At 47.9% G+C, this 19,849-nt stretch overlaps 1 protein-coding gene across 1 annotated transcript in view; it reads left to right on the top strand.

Moving 5' to 3' along the window:
• The window catches only part of LOC119973771 (voltage-dependent calcium channel subunit alpha-2/delta-2-like), a 979,537-nt gene that overhangs the window by 624,497 nt on the left and 335,191 nt on the right, over positions 1-19,849 (top strand). Inside the window, exon 9 of the mRNA XM_038812195.1 lies at positions 16,440-16,547. Coding sequence (XP_038668123.1) covers positions 16,440-16,547 — 108 coding nt within the window. The remainder of the gene's footprint in view (positions 1-16,439; positions 16,548-19,849) is intronic.

A 19,849-nucleotide genomic window follows, 5' to 3' on the forward strand; every position in this document is an offset into this window, starting at 1 on the left:
ATGGCCTCCTTCGGCACTGTAAATTCTATGACCACCAATGCATCCACTAATTCCAGAGCCACCTCCTTAAGCACTCCGGGATGCAGATTCTCACGCCCTGGGGATTTATCTGCCTTCAATCCCATCAATTTTCCCAGCGCCATTTCTTTACTAATGTTAATCACCCTCAGTTCTTCCCTCTCTCACTACACCTTTCATTCGCCAACACTTCTGGTATCTGATTATGTTCGGAATGGGTTTAGAGACCTTCCAATTACATATTAATTTGATGTTAAGAATCCAATAAAGTCACTGATATGTTGGATTGGATTTGTTTATTGTCACGTGTACCGAGGTACAGTGAAAAGTATTTTTCTGCAAGCAGCTCAACAGATCATTCAGTACATGGGAAGAAAAGGAATTAAACAGAATTCAAGAAAATACATGAGAATACATAATAGGGCAACACAATATATACAATGTAACTACATAAGCATTGGCACGGATGAAGCATACATGGATGTAGTGTTAATGAGGTCAGTCCATAAGAGTGTCATTTAGGAGTCTGGTGACAGTGGGGAAGAAGCTGTTTTTGAGTCTGTTCGTGCGTGTTCTCAGACTTCTGAATCTCCTGCCCGATGGAAGAAGTTGGAAAAGTGAGTAAGCCGGGTGGGAGGGATCTTTGATTATGCTGCCTGCTTTCCCCCGGCAGCGGGAGGTGTAGATGGAATCAATGGATGGGAGGCAGGTTTGTGTGATGGACTGGGCGGTATTCACGACTCTCTGAAGTTCCTTGCGGTCCTGGGCCGAGCAGTTGCCATACCAGGCTGTGATGCAGCCCGATAGGATGCTCTCTATAGTGCATCTGTAAAAGTTGGTAAGGGTTAATGTGGACATTCCGAATTTCCTTAGTTTCCTGAGGAAGTATAGGCGCTGTTGTGCTTTCTTGGTGATAGTGTCGATGTGAGTGGACCAGGATAGATTTTTGGTGATGTGCACCCCTAGGAATTTGAAACTGCTCACCATCTCTACCTCGGCTCCGTTGATGCTGATAGGGGTGTGTACAGTACTTTGCTTCCTGAAGTCGATGACCAGCTCTTTAGTTTTGCTGGCATTGAGGGAGAGATTGTTGTCGTTACACCACTCCACTAGGTTCTCTATCTCCCTCCTGTATTCGGACTCGTCGTTATTCGAGATCCGGCCCACTATGGTCGTATCGTCAGCAAACTTGTAGATGGAGTTGGAACCAAGTTTTGCCATGCAGTCGCGTGTGTACAGGGAGTAGAGTAGGGGGCTAAATACGCAGCCTTGCGGGGCACCGGTATTGAGGACTATTGTGGAGGAGGTGTTGGTGTTCATTCTTACTGACTGTGGTCTGTTAGTCAGAAAGTCAAGGATCCAGTTGCAGAGTGGAGAGCCAAGTCCTAGGTTTTGGAGCTTTGATATGAGCTTGGCTGGGATTATGGTGTTGAAGGCGGAGCTGTAGTCAATAAATAGGAGTCTGATGTAGGAGTCCTTGTTTTCGAGATGCTCTATGGATGAGTGTAGGGCCAGGGAAATGGCGTCTGATGTGGACCGGTTGCGACGGTATGCGAATTGAAGTGGGTCAAGGCGTTCCGGGAGTATGGAGGTGATGCGCTTCATGATCAGCCTCTCGAAGCACTTCATTACAACTGACGTCAGGGCCACCGGGCGGTAGTCATCGAGGCACGTTGCCTGGTGACCGGTATGATGGTGGTCTTCATGAAGCAGGTGGGGACCTCGGAGTGGAGTAGGGATAGGTTAAAGATGTCTGTGAATACCTCTGCCAGCTGGTATGCGCAGGCTCTGAGTGCACGACCAGGGATCCCGTCCGGGCCCATCGCCTTCCGTGGGTTCACTTTCAGGAAGGCCGATCTGACTTCGGAAACTGTGATGGTGGGTATGGGTGAATTATGGGTTGCTGGGGCAGTCGACAGCGGATTGTTGGTTACCTGCTCAAACCGAGCATAGAATGCATTAAGTTCATCGGGGAGGGGTGCGCTGCTGCCAGAGATACTGCTCGGCTTCGCTTTGTAGCCCGTTATGTTGTTTAGTCCTTGCCACAACCGCCGAGAGTCTGTCTGTGACTCTAGCTTAGTTTGATATTCTCTCTTGGCATCTCGGATGGCTTTGCGGAGGTCGTACCTGGATTTCTTGTATAGGACAGGGTCGTCTACCTTGAACGCCTCAGATCTGTCCTTCAGTAGGGAGTCAATCTTGCGGTTGAGCCATGGTTTCCGGTTGGGGAACATACGTACTGCTTTCTTTAGCACGCAGTCGTCCACACATTTGCTGATGAAGTCTGTGACGGTGGTGGCATACTCATTTAAGTTAGTCGCTGAGTTCTTAAATATGGACCAGTCCACTGTCTCCAAGCAGTCACGTAAGAGCTCTTCTGTCTCCTCGGACCAGCACTGCTCAACCTTCTTAGCTGGATTCTCCCGCTTGAGTTTCTGCTTGTAAGCCGGGAGAAGGAGCACAGTCTTATGGTCTGATTTCCCAAAGTGCGGTCGGGGGATGGAACTGTAGGCGCCCTTGATTTTTGAGTAGCAATGGTCAAGAGTGTTGTCGCCCCTGGTGGGACAGGAGATGTGCTGGTGGAATTTTGGCAGTACACTCTTGAGGTTGGCTTTGTTGAAGTCTCCGGCCACAATGAACAAGGCCTCCGGGTGTTCTGTTTCATAGTTGTTTATGACTGTGTACAGTTCATCCAGCGCCTTCCTCGCTTCTGCCTGGGGTGGGATGTAGACCGCTGTGATAATGGCTGAAGTGAACTCACGTGGAAGATAGTATGGGCGGCACTTTACGGTCAGGTATTCCAGGTCTGGGGAGCAGTAGGTCGCCAGGGTCACCACATCCAAGCACCAGGAGGAGTTGATGAGGAGGCATATGTAAAGGAGTTGCAGGTGGCACTTGTGCTTGTGGTGGAGTTTTGTGTGGAGTGTGATCAAAGAACACAAAGGAGTTTTGGGGAGAAGCAAGACTTTTGGCTTCTTTAATCAACAGCAGCCAGAAGCTGAACAAACGAAGCATGTCAGATTGAGTTTGTGAAGTTGAGTCCTGTAATGACTTAGGCCAGGCCTTTGAGATTGGTCAATTAGTATATGACTTACCTGATTAGTGGTCCAATCAGGGAACCCCTTTCTGTGTATATAACAAGGAGTGTCAGATCCTCTGCACTCCCAATGTAGACAGCAGACTGAATGGTCATGGGTTGTTCAGCTGTTGGGTTTGTGAATAAAAGGAATTCTAGTGATGGGACTTTTGCCTCTGTGGACTTATTACAGCACCCCCCCCCCCCCCCCCCCTACCTGAATCCCCAAATAGCAGAAGCTCTTACTAGCCAGGTGAAACAGGAGCCACTCAAAAACACCTCCAGTCCTCTGGAACCAATCAAGAACATTTCACTTTTTGCTGTTTTTATCTTATATCCAGAGATAGAACTGAATTCATTCAGAATTCTAAGGATCATATCAATAGATTCCAAGGGGTTGGAAACATACAGTAGGAGGTCATCCGCATAGATGAAAATCCAATGTTCCACTCAACCCCCGCTTAATACCCCTCCACTCTCCATACGTTCGAAGAGCCATTGCTAAGCTAAATTGTAAGAGCGAATAGTAATTGCGAGAGCCTTGTCCCACGCTGCAGAGTAAAGTACTTAGTGGAGATGCTTGCCTTCGGGGCTGTGTATAACAATTTAACCCAGTCAACAAATCCCTGCCCAAACCCAAACAGTTCCAAAACGTCAAAAAGATACTCGGTCGAATGCCTTTTCAACAACCTTCACATCATTTCCTCCAGCGGACATCATGATAACGTCAAGTAGCTTCCGAATATTTGATGTCAATGCTCTTTTACAAAGTCAGTTTGAACCCCTCCAACCACGACCGCACGCAGCCCTCAATACGGGTGGCCAGAAGCTTTGCATCAACATTCAGGAGGGAAATCGGATGTTAAGATCCGGATTGCTTAGGATCCCTATCCTTTTTCTGGATAAGGGAGATGGAGGCCTGCGACAATGTAGGGAGGAGTGGACCCCACCCCAGTGACTCCTTGTACATCCGTACCATCAATGGATGAAGCAGCATAGCAAAACGTTTTTAAAATTCGACTGGAATCCGTCCGGTCCTGTGGCCTTCCCTGACTGCATCAAATTCGCACATCCCAGCAGCTCCCACAAACCTCCCGGAGCCACCAATTCCTGCGCCCTAGCCTGACCTACCGCTGGAAACTCCAACCCATCTAGGAATCTACTTCCCAGTTTGGATCCCGGTGGCAGTTCCAATTGTTATAGGCTTCGATAAAAGCAAAGATTTTATTAATCCCCGCAGGGTCCATGACCACCTCTCCCCCTTCATCCCTCAACCTATAATCCTAGCCATCTGCTTCCTCAGTTGATGGGCGAGTATCCTACCACACTTCTCTCCATGTTCGTACAAGATACCCCTGGCTCTGCGCAGCTGTCTCACCGCCTCCTCTGAGGTGACCAAATTAAACTCCATCTGGAGCCTCTGACACTCCCTTCACAGTATTTCATCCTGTGATTTCAGGAATCTGCGGTCAACTGATAAGAGTGCCTCCATCAATCTCTATTGTATTTCTCGCACCACCTTTAGCTGATGCGCCCAGATCGAAATAGGTTTTCCCCTTACCACCACCTTGAGTCCTTCCCATAGCACCCCGGCGGAGACCTCAGTAGTGTTGTTTTGATCTATATAATTACAAATGACACCTTCCAATCTCTCACGTAAACCTTATTCGCAAGGAGACCGACGTCTAATCTCGACCGGGGTCCAGAAGTGGACGATTTCTCTGCCCGCAGGTCTACCCAGTGAGGGGCGTAATCAGACACCGCAATAGCCGAGTACTCTGTCCCCACAACTCTAAGAATTAGCGACTTGTCCAAATCAAAAAAAAATTTCGGGAATAACATTTGTGGACATGTGAAAAAAAAGAAAACTCCCTCGCCTTAGACCTCCCAAAGTGCCACGGATCTACGCCCCCCCCCCCCCATGAGCTGCATGAATGTTGACCGTGCCCCAGCCATCGCAGACGTCCTCCCAGATTTAGCAATTAATCGGTTTAGCTCCGGATCCCGGACTGTATTAAAATCTCCCCCTGGAAGGAGTCTGTGCAAATCTAGGTCCAGGATCAGGGACAGAACCCGCCTCATAAAGTCCACATAATCCCAATTTTGGGCATATGTATTGCACAGTCAGTGACCTTCCAACCGCCCGATTACCAACACATATCTACCACTCGGATCCGCAATGAACCCCTTCATTGAAAAGGACACCCTTCTACTTATCACCATGGCCACCCCTCTCGTCTTCATATCTAGACCAGAGTGATGCACCTGGTCAACCCATCGTCTTCTCAGTTTTGTCTGGTCCGCCACCTTCAAATGAGTCTCCTGAATAAAAATCAAGTCCGCCCCCAGGCTCTTCAGTTGAGCAAATATGCACAACCGTTTAACAGGGCCATTCCAGTCTTGAACATTCCGAATTATAAACCGAGTGAGGGTTCACCTGTGCCCACCGCCCGACAATCAGCCATATTTTTGCTTGAATCAAACTACCCAGGACCTCAAGCCGCACCTAATGAGGCCACCGCTAGGCTTCCACTGTCATTGACTCCCAAATCGCAGCACCTTAATAAAACTCAGACCGTCAGCTATCCCATACCCCCTCTCCTAAACCCCACCCTTCCCACCCTCAAGTTAAGCCAAAAAAAAGAAATGGTGGCTCCCGCGTGAAGCCCACAGCTACCTGAACCCACCAAATCACCCATACCTGATCCCAGACAAATAAAAAGGAAAAGTACCCGACTGAGCAGATTCCTGCCCCGCCTCAAAAAAAAGGATACCGAGAGGAGAATGATGAATAGAGGAACTTAGAAACAGTATTAAAATACACAACAAACAAACTAATAAATAATACAGACCCCTACAACCCAGAACAAGAACATTTTAACAGTTTTAACAAATTTATAAGTTCCCAACCCGTTGGTCTCGGAGAAACTTGTCCGCTTTCTCTTGGGTGTCCAAGAAGTTTTCCCTTTTACAGAAGGTGATCCACAAGCGGGCCAGATACAGCATAAAAAATCTGACACCTTCCTTGTGGAGAATTGCCTTTAATTTATTCACATCGGCACAGCGTTTAGCAAGTTCCGCACCCCAATCGGGGTATATCCTGACAACACTCCCCTCTCACGTACTTTTCTTCACCTGCCGAGCCCATCTCAGATTTTTTTCTTGTCCTGAAATCTATGCAGACATACCATCATTGGTTATACCCTTGGTTGTTCGCCTGGCTTTGGTTTCCCTCTCAGCGCCCTGTATGCGCGATACATCTCTGGGGGACGATTAAAAACTTCCACAACTACCAGCTTCCATAGCATCTGTACTACATACCCCGAACATTGCAAACCTTCCAGCTCCTCCGGGAGATCCACTATCCAGACATTCAGCCGCCGCTCAAGGTTCTCTAGCTCATCCACTCTATCCCGCATCTTTTTAAAACTGCCGGCAATCAGGGAAAGCTCTGCTTCCATCACGGCCATGTTCAGCGACAGGCGCCTCCGTTTTTTGGAGCGAAGCGCCCTGGGAATCCAGCCGCTGCTCAACCCTCTCCATAGCTGCTTTTATCGGGTCAACGGCCCTTACCAGGACTCTGGAGGTTTCTATCCTTTGTTTCTGGAATTGTGAGGTTAAGAAGTCCACTAATTGGGCCATAGACCATTGGGCCAGGAGTACAGGCTCCGGGCCCGCAAAAAACGCACCTTTGACCATGCTCTCCAGAGCCTCGGTCAGCCTCCTGCCATTACTTTTTCCACCGTTAGTCTTCACTGGATGCATGCTGTACCGCTTTAAGAGGGAAAAAAAGTGAGAAAAAAAAACTGCCGGCACTTTCACAGAGCCGAAGATGCACTTTGGGACTGAATTGCAAGTCTAATCGGAACTATAGTTAAGAAAAAAAACTCCGAGCTGGAGCCACTAAGTTCATGGCCATCTACAGCATGGTGGCCACCCCGTGTTTGTAAATAAATCATTCTACTAGGTAAAGAACGTGATGTTCTGTGTGCATCTGTAATATGGCCACAACGCAGAACATAACATTCTGTTGAACAATTAAAGATAACAATGGAGAAAACGGGACGAAACAGGCTGAAGAAAGAGAAACTAAAATTCTTCGACCTACCTGGTTACTGTTTATGCCCCAAACTGGAATGATGGGAAGTTTATGAGGGGGTGCTGGGGAAAATCACAGACTTCGACTCGCACCGGTTGATTATCCGGGGTGTACTTTAACATTGTCATTAAAACAGGTTTGGACTGGTCGAGCCTGAAGTCGGGGAGGATGTCGGCGGTGGCGAAGGTGCAGAAGGGGTTCTTGGAGCGTTGGGGGGGGGGGGGACCAGTGGAGGTTTGGGAGAACGAGGGTGAAAGAGTTCTCCTCCTTCTGCCATGTGCACAGAGTGAACTCTCTGATTTTTTTTTTTCCGTGTTGGGCAAGACGCTGTTGGCGGGGGTTGTCAACTCGGGCTACTTGGTTTCAGATCACGCGCCACACTGGGTGGACATACAAGTAGACCGGGGAGGAGGGTCCAGCGTCTGCAGTGGAGGTTGGACATAGGGTTGTTCATGGATGAGGCGGTGTGTGAGCGGGTGAGGGCTGCCATCCGGGGGTTTGTGGAACTAAACAATACAGGTGAGGTCTCGGCCGCTGCACTGTGGGAGGCGCTCAAAGCAGTGGTCAGGGGGGAGTTCATATCGATCCAGGCGCATAGAGAGAAGGAGGAGTGAGCAGATATGGCAAGGCTGGTGGACAATATTCTGCAGGTGGACAAGAGGAATTCGGAGGCTCTGGAGGCAGGGTTGTTGAAGGAGAGGTAGAAGCTCCAGGTAAGTTTAAAACTGGTGTCTACGGGAAAGGTAGTAGGGCAGTTGCGGCGGGCCAGAGGGACAGAGTATGAGTACAAGTAGAAGAGTCCTTGCCCACCAATTTAGGAAGCAGGAGGCAGTGATGGAGATTGGAAGGGTGAAGGATGGGAAGAGTGGTACTGGACCCGGTGTTGTATAGGTTGCTGGTAATTAATCGGGTGAGCTCTGGGTACTTTGGGCTACACCATGGGACAAGGCAGGGGTGCCCACTCTCCCTGTTGCTTTTTGCCTTGGCAATAGAGCCATTAGCAATGGTGCTTAGAGCGTCGAGGAGTTGGAGAGGGATTGTGTGTGGGGGGGAGGTGTTGAGTACAGGGTTTTGTTGAACACAGATGACCTGCTGTTGTATACTTTGGACCCACTGAGAGGTATTGGGGGAGTCAGGATTATATTGGAGGAGTTTGGCCGGTTTTCTGGATATAAGCTAAACAAGCGGAAGAGTGAGGTGTTCCCGATCAAGGCCATGGGGTAGGAGAGGAAGTTGGGAGAGCTGCTGTTCAAGTTGTTGGGGGAGAGCTTCAGCTATTTGGGCATTCAGGTGGCGTGGAGATGGGAGCAGCTACATAGGTTGAATCTGACTTGGTTGGTGGAACAGATGAAGGGGGATTTTAAGAGGTGGGGTGTGTTGCCACTGTCGCTGGCGGGGTGGATGCAGACAGTGAAAATGACGGTGCCACCGAGGCTCTTTTTTGTCTTTCAGAACCTTCTTTGTCCCAAAGGTAAGTCAACTCTCTGATCTCAGAATTTGTGTGGGCGGAGAAAACCCACAGGCTAAGAAGGTGCTGTTGGAACGGTGGTGGGGTTGGCCTCGTCAAACATAATTCATTAATTATTACTGGGCAGCAAACATCACAATGGTGAGGAAGTGGATAGTGGGGGAAGAGTTTGCGTAGGGGGGCGGATGGAGGCGCCCTTGTGTAGAGGAATGAGTTTAGGGGCATTGTTGACGGCGCCTCTGCACTCTCGCCAACCAACTACTCCACCAGACCAGTGGAGGTGGCAGCCCTGAGGGTATGGGGGCAGTGGAGGCAGCATTTGAGGTTGAAATATGTCTCGTTTTGGGCACCGATGTGCGACAACTACTGGTTTCCACTGGGGGTTGGACGTGAGGTTTTTGGGGGTGGCGACAGGCTGAGATCGAGCGGGAGATGTTTGTGGAGGGCAGCTTTGTGAGTTTGGAGGACTTGGAGGAGGAATATGAGCTGCCCAGTGGGAATAGGTTTAGATACTTACAGGTCCGGGGCTATGTGAGGAAGCAGGTGCCGTCCTTTCCCAGTTTTCCGCCTTTGGGACTGCAGGATAAGTGGGTGTATGTGCTTAGCTGAGGAGCCAATGGTGCAAAGCTACCATCTGTGGGATTATATCATAAAAGCAAATTACTGCGAATGCTGGAATCTGAAAGGAAAGGGAAAATGCTGAAAAATCTCAGCAAGTCTGGCAGCATCTGTAGCATCTCTAGCTTTGACAAAGAGTCATCGGACTCGAAACGTTAGCTCTTTTCTCTCCCTGCAGATGCTGCCAGACTTGCTGAGATTTTCCAGCATTTTCCCTATCTGTGGGATTATGATTGAATGCCTCCAAGTCAGAATCCCGCCTAACCATAACGATAGCATGGTTTTGTGAAGGTCGTGCCTCACAAACTTGATTGAGTTTTTTGAGGAGGTGACAAAGCTGATTGATGAGGGGAGGATGGTGGACATTGTTTACATGGACTTCAGTAAAGCCTTTGACTGAGGTGCCTCATGGCAGACTGATGCAAAAGGTGAAATCACACAGGACCAGAGGTGAGGTGGTAAGATGGATGTAGAACTGGCGCGGTCACGGAAGGCAAAGGGAAGCCGTGAATGGAAGGTTGTGACTAGTGGTGTTCCACAGGGATCTGTGCTGGGGCCTCTGTTGTTTATTGTATACATAAACTATTTGGAGGAAAATGTAGCCAGTCTGATTAATAAGTTCGCGGATGACACCATGGTTGGTGGAGTGGCAGATAGTGTTGAGGATTGTCAGAAGATATAGCAGGACATAGATAGGTTGGAGACTTGGGCAGAGAAATGGCAAATGAAGTTTAACCTGGACTAATGTGAGGTAATGCATTTTGGTAGGTCTAACATAGAAGGGAAATATACCGTAAATGGTAGAACTCTTAAGAATATAGAAAGTCAAAGATATCTGGGCATGCAGGTCCACAGATCTTTGAAGGTTGCAACACAAGTGGACAAGGTAGGTGTGGTGTGTTGGTGTGTTGCCTCCTGGGTGCCAAGGTCCGTGACGTCTCTGATCGTGTTTTTAGGTTTCGTGTTGTCATCTCTGGTTTTCTACCAGTGCCACGTGTTAGCGAAATGAGGAACAGGGAGAGAGTGCAGTTAAACACGTGGCTACAGGGATGGTGTAGAAGGGAGGGTTTCAGTTACTTGGATAATTGGAGCACATTCTGGGGAAGATGGGACCTGTACAAACAGGATGGGTTACACCTGAATAGAGGGCCACCAATATCCTGGGAGGGAAATTTGCTAAAGCTCTTCGGGGGGGGGGGGGGTTAAACTAATTTGGCAGGGGGATGGGAAACTGATTTGTAGTCCAGGAGATAGCGTTGCTGGAGTTCAGGAAGTTGAGGGTAGTGCAGTACTGAGGAAGATACCAAGGTCACAAGAGTGTACCTGCAGGCATGAAGGTGGTTTGAAGAGTGTCTACTTCAATGCGAGGAACATCAGGAATAAGGTTGGTGAGCTTGAAGCATGGATTGGTACCTGGGACTGCGATGTTGTGGCCATTACGGAGATATGGATAAAATAGGGGCAGGAATGGTTGGTGGGGGCTCCGGGGTTTGGATGTTTCAGTATGATTAGGGAAGGTGGTAAAAGAGGTGGAGGAGTATCATTATTAATCAAGGACGGTATAATGGCTGCAGAAAGGCAGTTTGAAGAGGATCTGTCTACTGAGGTAGTGTGGGCTGAAGTTAGAAATAGGAAAGGAGCGGTCACTTTGTTAGGAGATTTCTATAGGCCCCCAAACAGTAATAGAGATGTGGAGGAAAAGATTGCAGTGCAGATTTTGGATAGGTGCGGTAGTCACAGGGTAGTTGTCATGGGTGACTTTAACTTTCCAAGTATTGATTGGAACTACTATAATTCAAATAGTTTGGATGGGGCTGTTTTTATCCAGTGTGTGTAGGAGGGTTTCCTCACACAATATGTGGATAGACCGACAAGAGGCGGGGCCACATTGGATTTGGTACTGGGTAATGAACCCGGCCAAGTGTTAGATTTGGTTGTGGGAGAGCACTTTGGAGATAGTGACCACAATTCGGTGACTTTCACGATAGCAATGGAGAGGGATAGGAACATACGGCAGGGCAAGGTTTATAACTGGGGGAAGGGTAATTACGATGCGATTAGGCAAGAATTGGGGAGCATAAGATGGAAACAGGAACTGTCAGGGATAGGCACAATTGAGATGTGGAGCTTATTCAAGGAGCAAATACTGTGTGTCCTTGATATGTATGTCCCTGTCAGGCAGGGAGGAAATGGTCGAGTGAGGGAACCATGGTTTACAAAAGAGGTTGAATGTCTTGTCAAGAGAAAGAAGGGGGCTTATGTAAGAATCAGAAAACAAGGTTCAGTTAGGGCACTTGAGAGATACAAGATAGTTAGGAAGGAGCTCAAGAAAGGGCTTCGGAGAGCAAGGAGGGGGCATGAGAAATGAAATGAAATGAAATGAAAATGAAATGAAATGAAAATGAGTCCTTGGCTGGTAGGATCAAGGAAAACCCCAAGGCTTTTTACACTTATATGAGGAATAAGAGAATGACCATGGTGAAGTTAGGGCCGGTCAAGGACAGTAGTGGGAACATGTACATGGAGTCTGAAGTTATAGGAGAGGCTCTAAATGAATACTTTTCTTCAGTGTTCACAAAGGAGAGGGGCCATGTTTTTGAGGAGGAAATTTAAAGCCACCCATGACAACTACCCTGTGACTACCGCACCTATCCAAAATCTGCACAGGCTGGTAGATATTCGGAAGGAAGATGTGTTAGAAATTTTGAGATCCTGATGATAGATAAGTCCCCTGGGCCTGATGGGATATATCCTTGGATTCTTTGGGAGGCGAGGGATGAGATTGCAGAGCCTTTGGCTTTGATCTTTATGTCCTCACTGTCTACAGGAATCGTGCCAGAAGATTGGAGAGAGGCGACCGTTGTCCCCTTGTTCAAGAAAGGGAATAGGTATCACCCTGGGAATTATAGGCTGGTTAATCTCACTTCGGTAAATTATTGGAAAGGGTCCTGAGGGATAGGATTTATGATCATTTGGAAAGATACAGCTTAATCAAGGATAGTTAGCATGGATTTGTGAGGGGTAAGTCTTGCCTCACAAGTTTGATTGTATTCTTTGAGGAGGTAACTAAGTACATAGATGAAGGTAGAGCAGTTGATGGCGTATGGATTTTAGTAAGGCGTTTGATAAGGTGCCCCATGGTTGGCTCATGCAGAAAGTAAGGAGGCATGGCAGAGGGAAATTTGGCTGATTGGATCAGTAACTGGCTATCACATAGAAGACAGATGGCGGTGGTAGATGGTAAATTTTCATTCTGGATCCAAGTCACCAGTGCTGGATCCTCTGCTATTTGTGATTTTTATGAATGACTTGGATTATGGAGTTGAAGGTTGGCTTAGTAAATTTGCTGATGACACCAAGATTGGTGGAGTAGTGGATAATGTGGAGGGCTGTTGTAGGCTGCAAAGAGACATTGATAGGATGCATAGCTGGGCGGAAAAGATGGAGTTTAATCCTGATAAGTGTGAGGTGATTCATTTTTGTAGGACAAATTTGAATGCGGATTACAGGGTTAACGACAGGGTTCTGAAGAATTTGGAGGAGCAGAGAGATCTCAGAGTTCATGTCCATAGATCTCTGAAAGTTGCCACCCAAGTGGATAGAGCCATGAAGAAAGCCTATAGTGTGTTAGCATTTATTAACAGGGGGATTAAGTTTCAGAGCCATGAGGTTATGCTGCAACTGTACAAGACCTTGATTAGCCCACATTTGGAGTATCGTGTGCAGTTCTGGCCACCTCATTATAGAACATAGAACAGTACAGCACAGAACAGGCCCTTCGGCCCTCGATGTTGTGCCGAGCAAAGATCACCTTACTCAAACCCACGTATCCACCCTATACCCGTAACCCAACAACCGCCCCCTTAACCTTACTTTTTAGGACACTACGGGCAATTTAGCATGGCCAATCCACCTAACCCGCACATCTTTGGACTGTGGGAGGAAACCGGAGCACCCGGAGGAAACCCACGCACACACGGGGAGGACGTGCAGACTCCGCACAGACAGTGACCCAGCCGGGAATCGAACCTGGGATCCTGGAGCTGTGAAGCATTTATGCTAACCACCATGCTACCATGCTGGAAGGAAGGAAGGATTTGGAAGCATTGGAAAGGGTGCAAAGGAGATTTACCAGGATGCTGCCTAGATTGGAGGGCAGGTCTTATGAGGAAAGGTTGAGGGAGGTAGGGCTTTTCTCACTGGAGCAAAGGAGGAGGTGACTTAATTGAGGTGTATAAGATGATGAGAGAGATAGATAGAGTGGATGTTCAGCGACTTTTTCATCGGGTGGATGTAGCTGTTACAAGGGGGCATAACTATAAGGTTCATGGTGGAAGATATAGGAGGGATGTCAGAGGTAGGTTCTTTACTCAGAGAGTGATTGGGGCGTGGAACGCACTCCCAGCTATGGTAGTGGAGTCAGGCACTTTAGGTACTTTCAAGCGGTTATTGGATAGGCATATGGAGCGCACTAGAATAATTGGGAGTAGGTTGATTTGATCTTAGTTTCTGACTAGTTCGGCACAACTTCGTGGGCCGAAGGGCCTGTACTGTTCTGTACAGTTCTGTGTTCTATGTTCTAAGGTAGTCAAGAAAGCAGATGGAATCCTTGCCTTCATTGGGCGGGGAAAAGTCATGCGAGAGTTGTATTGAACGCACTTGGAATATTGCGCACAATTCTAGTCGCGACACTACCAGAAAGATGTGTAGGTTTGGAGAAAGTGAAGAGGAGGTTTACCAGGATGTTGCCTAGTCTGGAGGGTGTTAGCTATGTGGAGAGGCTGAATGAACTCGCACTGTTTTCATTAGAAAGATGGAGGGTGAGGGGTGACCTGATCAAGGTCTACAAGATTATGAGGGGCATGGATAGAGTGAATCATAGAAATCATAGAATTTACAGTGCAGAAGGAGGCCATTCGGCCCATTGAGTCTGCACCGGCCCTCACAAAGAGCACTCTACTCAAGCCCACGTATCTACCCTAACCCCGTTACCCAGTAACCCCCCACTTAACCTTTTGTTTTGGAGACTAAGGGCAATTTATCATGGCCAATCCACCTAACCCGCACATCTTTGGACTGTGGGAAGAAACCAGAGTACCCGGAGGAAACCCACGCAGACATGGGGAGAACGTGCAGACTCCACATTGACATGACCCAGCCAGGAATCGAACCTGGGACCCTGAAGCTGTGAAGCAACTGTGCTAACCACTATGCTATCGTACTGCCCGGCACTCTTTCCCAGGGTGGAGGAGTCAGTCACCAGGGGCCATAGGTTTAAGGTTGTGGGGCAAAGTTTAGGGGAGATGTGCAAGGCAGGTTTTTTACGCAGAGGATGATGAGTGCCTGGAATGCATTGCCCGGGGAGGTTGTGGAAGCAGATAGATTAATGGCGTTCAAAAGGCATCTTGACCAACACATGGATAGGATCGGTTTAGAGGGATACGGCACAAGGAAGTGCTGAGGGTTTTGGCAAATGTTTGTATCATGACCGGTACAGACTTGGAGGGACGAAGGGCCTGTTCCTGTGCTGTGTTGTTTTTTGTTATTTCTTCTTTGTAAGCTGTTCGAGATTAATGAGGAACCCCGATAGGGGAAGTTAAACAGAAATGGGAGGAGGCACTGGGGGAGTGGGAAATGGAGGCTGGGTTGTGGGAGGAGGCCCTGAGGAGGGTGAATGCATCCTTGATGTGTGTGATGCTCTGCCTTATCCAGTTTAAGATAGTTCATAGGATGCACATGACAGTGGCTAGGATGAGCAGGTTCTTTGAGGGAGTAGGGGATAGTTGTGAGCACTGCGCAGGGAGGCCCACAAACCATGTTCACATGTTTTGGGCATGTCTGAAACTGAAGCAGTTCTGGCAGGTGTTCGCAAACGTAAAGTCTGAGGTGTTGTGGGTGAAGGTGGTCCTGGGACCAGAAGTACTGATATTTGGAGTGTCGAAAGACCCGGGAGTCCAGGGCTGAGCGAGGCCGATGTCCTGGTCTTTGCCTCATTGGTAGTCCAGAGACGGATTTTGTTGGAGTGGAGGGTCCCGGAGCCATCAAAACCGGGGTGGGGGGGGGGGGCGCGTTGGGGGCAATCTGGCGGAGTTGTGTTGGTTAGTTAATTAATCTCGGCTGCTTACCTATCTCTCCTTTCTTTAGGGGCAGCAGGGTAGCATGGTAGTTAGCATAAATGCTTCACAGCTCCAGGGTCCCAGGTTCGATTCCCAGCTGGGTCACTGTCTGTGTGGAGTCTGCATGTCCTCCCCCTGTGTGCGTGGGTTTCCTCCGGGTGCTCCGGTTTCCTCCCACAGTCCAAAGATGTAGGGTTAGGTGGATTGGCCATGCTAAATTGCCCGTAGTGTCCTAATAAAAGTAAGGTTAAGGGGGGGTTGTTGGGTTATGGGTATAGGGTGGATACGTGGGTTTGAGTAGGGTGATCATGGCTCGGCACAACATTGAGGGCCGAAGGGCCTGTTCTGTGCTGTACTGTTCTATGTTCTATGTTCTAATTATTTATAATGGTGCTCCTCTTTGTTCTTACTCTTGTTTTTGTTTGAATTTACTGTTTATACAAATGCCTGAATAAAAATATTTTTTTTAAAAAGAATGCCGGCTACATGGGGATGAGGCACCAAGACGTCCCTCATTGTGCCCCATTTCCTTCAGGTGGTTTGCTTTGTGACCCAGACAACAGAGTTTTGGGTGACATGAAGCTTACAGAGAGTAGAATGTGGGAGGCCAGCCAGGATTGTGTTGGAATAGTTAAGTTTGGAGGCATGAATATGGGTTCAAGCAGCAGAGAAAGGGGCAAAGTTGGGCAATAGTGGAAACAGACAGTAATGGCGCGGATATAAATGTGAAAGCTAATTTCAGGGTGAAATGTGACATAAGTTTGTGAACAGTTTGGTTTAGTCTCAGACTATTACCGGTGGGAAGGATGGAGTCGGCAACGAGGGCAGGTGTTTAGAGCAGGGAGCCAAAGTAAGATTTCAGTCTTCCCAATTTGTGTGGGGACATGAACATTGAGTCGCAATCACTGTTAGGGCAATAATTGCAAATTGTAGATTTGATGTTAATCGATAATGAGCCCGTCTTTGACATGACCGTCATTCATAGTCATTGTTAATGATTATCAGACATAGAGACTAACTGCCTTTTACGTATCTCTCCCTCAGACCACCACCATTCGAGCAAACTGTAATAAGATGATAATGATGTTCACAGATGGAGGAGAGGATCGAGCCCAGGATATCTTTGAGAGACACAATTGGCCCAATAAAACGGTGGGTAATTGTGCATCATTAGCAACCTTCTTCGCTATCTCTAGAAACTAATAAACACGGAGAGTATGTATGAGATAGGGAACAACAGTCTGATCCCAGTGTGTGATAAGGAACAATCACTAATCCAATTGTTCAATAGGGAACAGCTGACTGATCCCAGTGGGATATAGGGAACAACAGCCTGACCCCGGTGTAAAATAGAGAACAACAGCCTGACCCCAGCCTGAGTTTAGGAACAACAGCCTGATCCCAATTTTAGACAGGGATCAGCAGAGATCCCAGTGTGTGATAAGGATCACAGTCAGATCCAAGTTTGAGACAAGGAAAACAGTCTGATCCCAGTGTGAGATAAGGAACAACAGTATGATCCCAGTGTAAGATAGAGAACACCGTTGGATCCCAGTATGATAGGGAGCAGCGGTCTGACCCCAGTGTGACCAAAGGAACAACAGTCTGACCCAATGTGACATAAGGAACAACTGTCTGATCCCAGTGTGTGATAGGCAACAACAGTCTGATCCCAGTGTGAGATAGGGAATAAAAGTCAGTTCCCAGTGTGATATCGGGAACAACAATCTGATCCCAGTTTGAAATTGGGAAAAACCATCTGATTCCTGTGTGAAATTGAGATCATCAGTCTGATCCCAGTGTGAGATAGGGAAAAGTTTATTCCCAGTTTGAGATGGGGAAAAACAGTGTGATCCTGGTGTAAGATAGGAAGCAACAGTCTCACCCCAGTGTGAGATAGGGAACAACAGCCTGATCCAAATCTGAGATCAGGAATAACAGCCTCATCCCAGTGTGTTGCAGGGAACAGTCGGAACCCAGTTTGAGATAGGGAACAACAGCCTGATCCCAGTCTGTGATGGGGAACAACAGTCTGATCCCAATGTGTCATAGGGAACAGTCGGATCCCTGTTTGAGATAGGAAACAACCGTCTAATCCCAGTTTGAGATAGGAACAACAGTCAGATATCGGTGTGAAATAGGGAACAACAGGCTAATCCGATTGTTTGATAGGGAACCGCTGACTGATCCTAGTGTGACATAGTGAACAACAGACTGATCCCAGTGTCTGACATAGTGAACAACAGACTGATCCACATTTGAGACGAGGAACAACAGCCTGATCCCAGCGTAAGATAGGGAACAACAGCCTGATCCCAGCATGAGATTGGGAACACAGTCGGCTCCCAGGTTGAGACAGGAAACAGCAAAGAGGTTCCAGTGTATGATAGGGAACAACCGCCTGATCCTAGTGTGAGATAAGGAACAATCACTAATCCAATTGTTCAACAGCTAACTAATCCCAGTGGGACATAGGGAGCAACAGCCTGACCCCAGTGTAAAATAGGGAACAACAGCCTGACCCCAGTGTGAGATTGGGAACAACATTCTAATCCAATTGTTCAATAGGGAACAGTTGAGTGATCCCAGTGTGTGATAAGGAACAACAGTCTGATTTGAGGATAGGGTGGAAGTGAGGGCTTAAGTGGGTCGGTGCAGACTCAATGGGCCGTATGGCCTCCTTCTGCACTGTATGTTCTCTGTTCTGTTCTCTGATTCCAGTGTATGGTTGGGAACAACAGTCTGATCCCAGTGTGACACAGGGAACAACAGTCAGATCCTTGTTTGAGATAGGGAACAACAGACTGATCCCAGTGTGAGAGAAGGAACAACAGTCTGATCCCAGTGTGATAGAAGAATACAGTCGGATTCCAGTTTGAGAGAGAACTACAGTGTAACCCCAGTGTGAGATTGGGAATGACGACCTGATCCCAGTGTGGGTTAGGGAACACAATCGGATCCCAGGTTGAGACAGATCTCTGTGTGAGAGAGGGAACACAGTCCGATGCCAGTGTGTGATAGAGAACACAGTCTGATCCCAGTGTGTGATAGAAAACACAGTCTGATCCCAGTGTGTGATAGAGAACACAGTCTGATCCCAGTGTGTGATAGAGAACACAGTCTAATCCCAGTGTTAAATAGCGCACAACAGTCTAGTCCAATTGTTCGGTAGGGAACTGCTGACTGTTCCCAGTGTGACATAGGGAACAGCAGTCTGATCCTAGTGTGAGATAAGGAACAACAGTCTGATCCCAGTGTATGGTAGGGAACACAGTGGGATTCAAGTTGGAGACAAAAAACAGCAGTGTGACCCCAGTGTGAGATAGGAAGCAACAGTCTGACCCCATTGTGAAATAGAGAGCAACAGCCTGATCCCAGTGTGAGATAGGAAGCAACAGTCTGATCCCAGTGTGAGATAGAGAGCAACAGTCTGATCCCAGTGTGAGATAGGAAGCAACAGTATGATCCCAGTGCGAGATAGGAAGCAACAGTATGATCCTATTGTGAGATAGGGAGCAACAGTCTGACCCCAGTGTGAGATAGAGAGTAACAGTCTGACCCCATTGTGAGATTGGAAGCAACAGTATGATCCCATTGTGAGATTGGAAGCAACAGTCTGACCCTATTGTGAGATAGGAAGCAACAGTCTGACCCCATTGTGAGATGGAGAGCAACAGCCTGATCCCAGTGTGAGATAGGAAGCAACAGTCTGACCCCATTGTGAGATAGAGAGCAACAGTCTGATCCCAATGTGGAATAGGGAGCTGATAGCACTTTGAGATAGGAACACAGTCGGATCCAAGTTTGAGACAGGGAACGTCAGAGGGATCCCGGTGTGTGATAGGGGACACAATTAGATTCCAGTGGGGAACAATCATCTGATCCCAAAGTGAGACAAGGAACAACAGTCTCATTCATGTGTGTGATAGGGAACGCAGTCTTGTCCCACTATGAGATAGGAAACACCAGTCTGATGCCATTGTGAGATAAGGAACATGATTACTAAGGGGATCAGGGGTTATGGGGAGAAGGCAGGAGAATGGGGATGAGAAAAATATCAGCCATGATTGAATGGCGGAGCAGACACGATGGACCACGTGGTGTAATTCTGCTCCTATGACGTATGGTCTTATAACAATCTGATCCCAGTGTGAGATGGCAACACAGTTGCATCACAGTGTGATCCCTCTGTGAGATAGGGAACAACAATCTGATCCCAGTGTGAGATGGGGAACACAGTCCGATTACAGTTTGAGACAGAGTGATCCTGATGTGTGATAGGGAACAATAGTCTGATCCCAGTGTGGAATAGGAAACAATCGTCTGTTAGCACTTTGAGATAGGGAACACAGTCGGATTCCAGTTTGAGATAGGGAACGTCAGAGGGATCCCTGTGTGTGATAGGGAACACAGTCAGATCCCAGTGGGGAACAATCATCTGATCCCAGTGTGAG

Source organism: Scyliorhinus canicula, chromosome 11 (assembly GCF_902713615.1).
Source record: "Scyliorhinus canicula chromosome 11, sScyCan1.1, whole genome shotgun sequence".
Taxonomy (NCBI): Eukaryota; Metazoa; Chordata; class Chondrichthyes; order Carcharhiniformes; family Scyliorhinidae; genus Scyliorhinus; species Scyliorhinus canicula.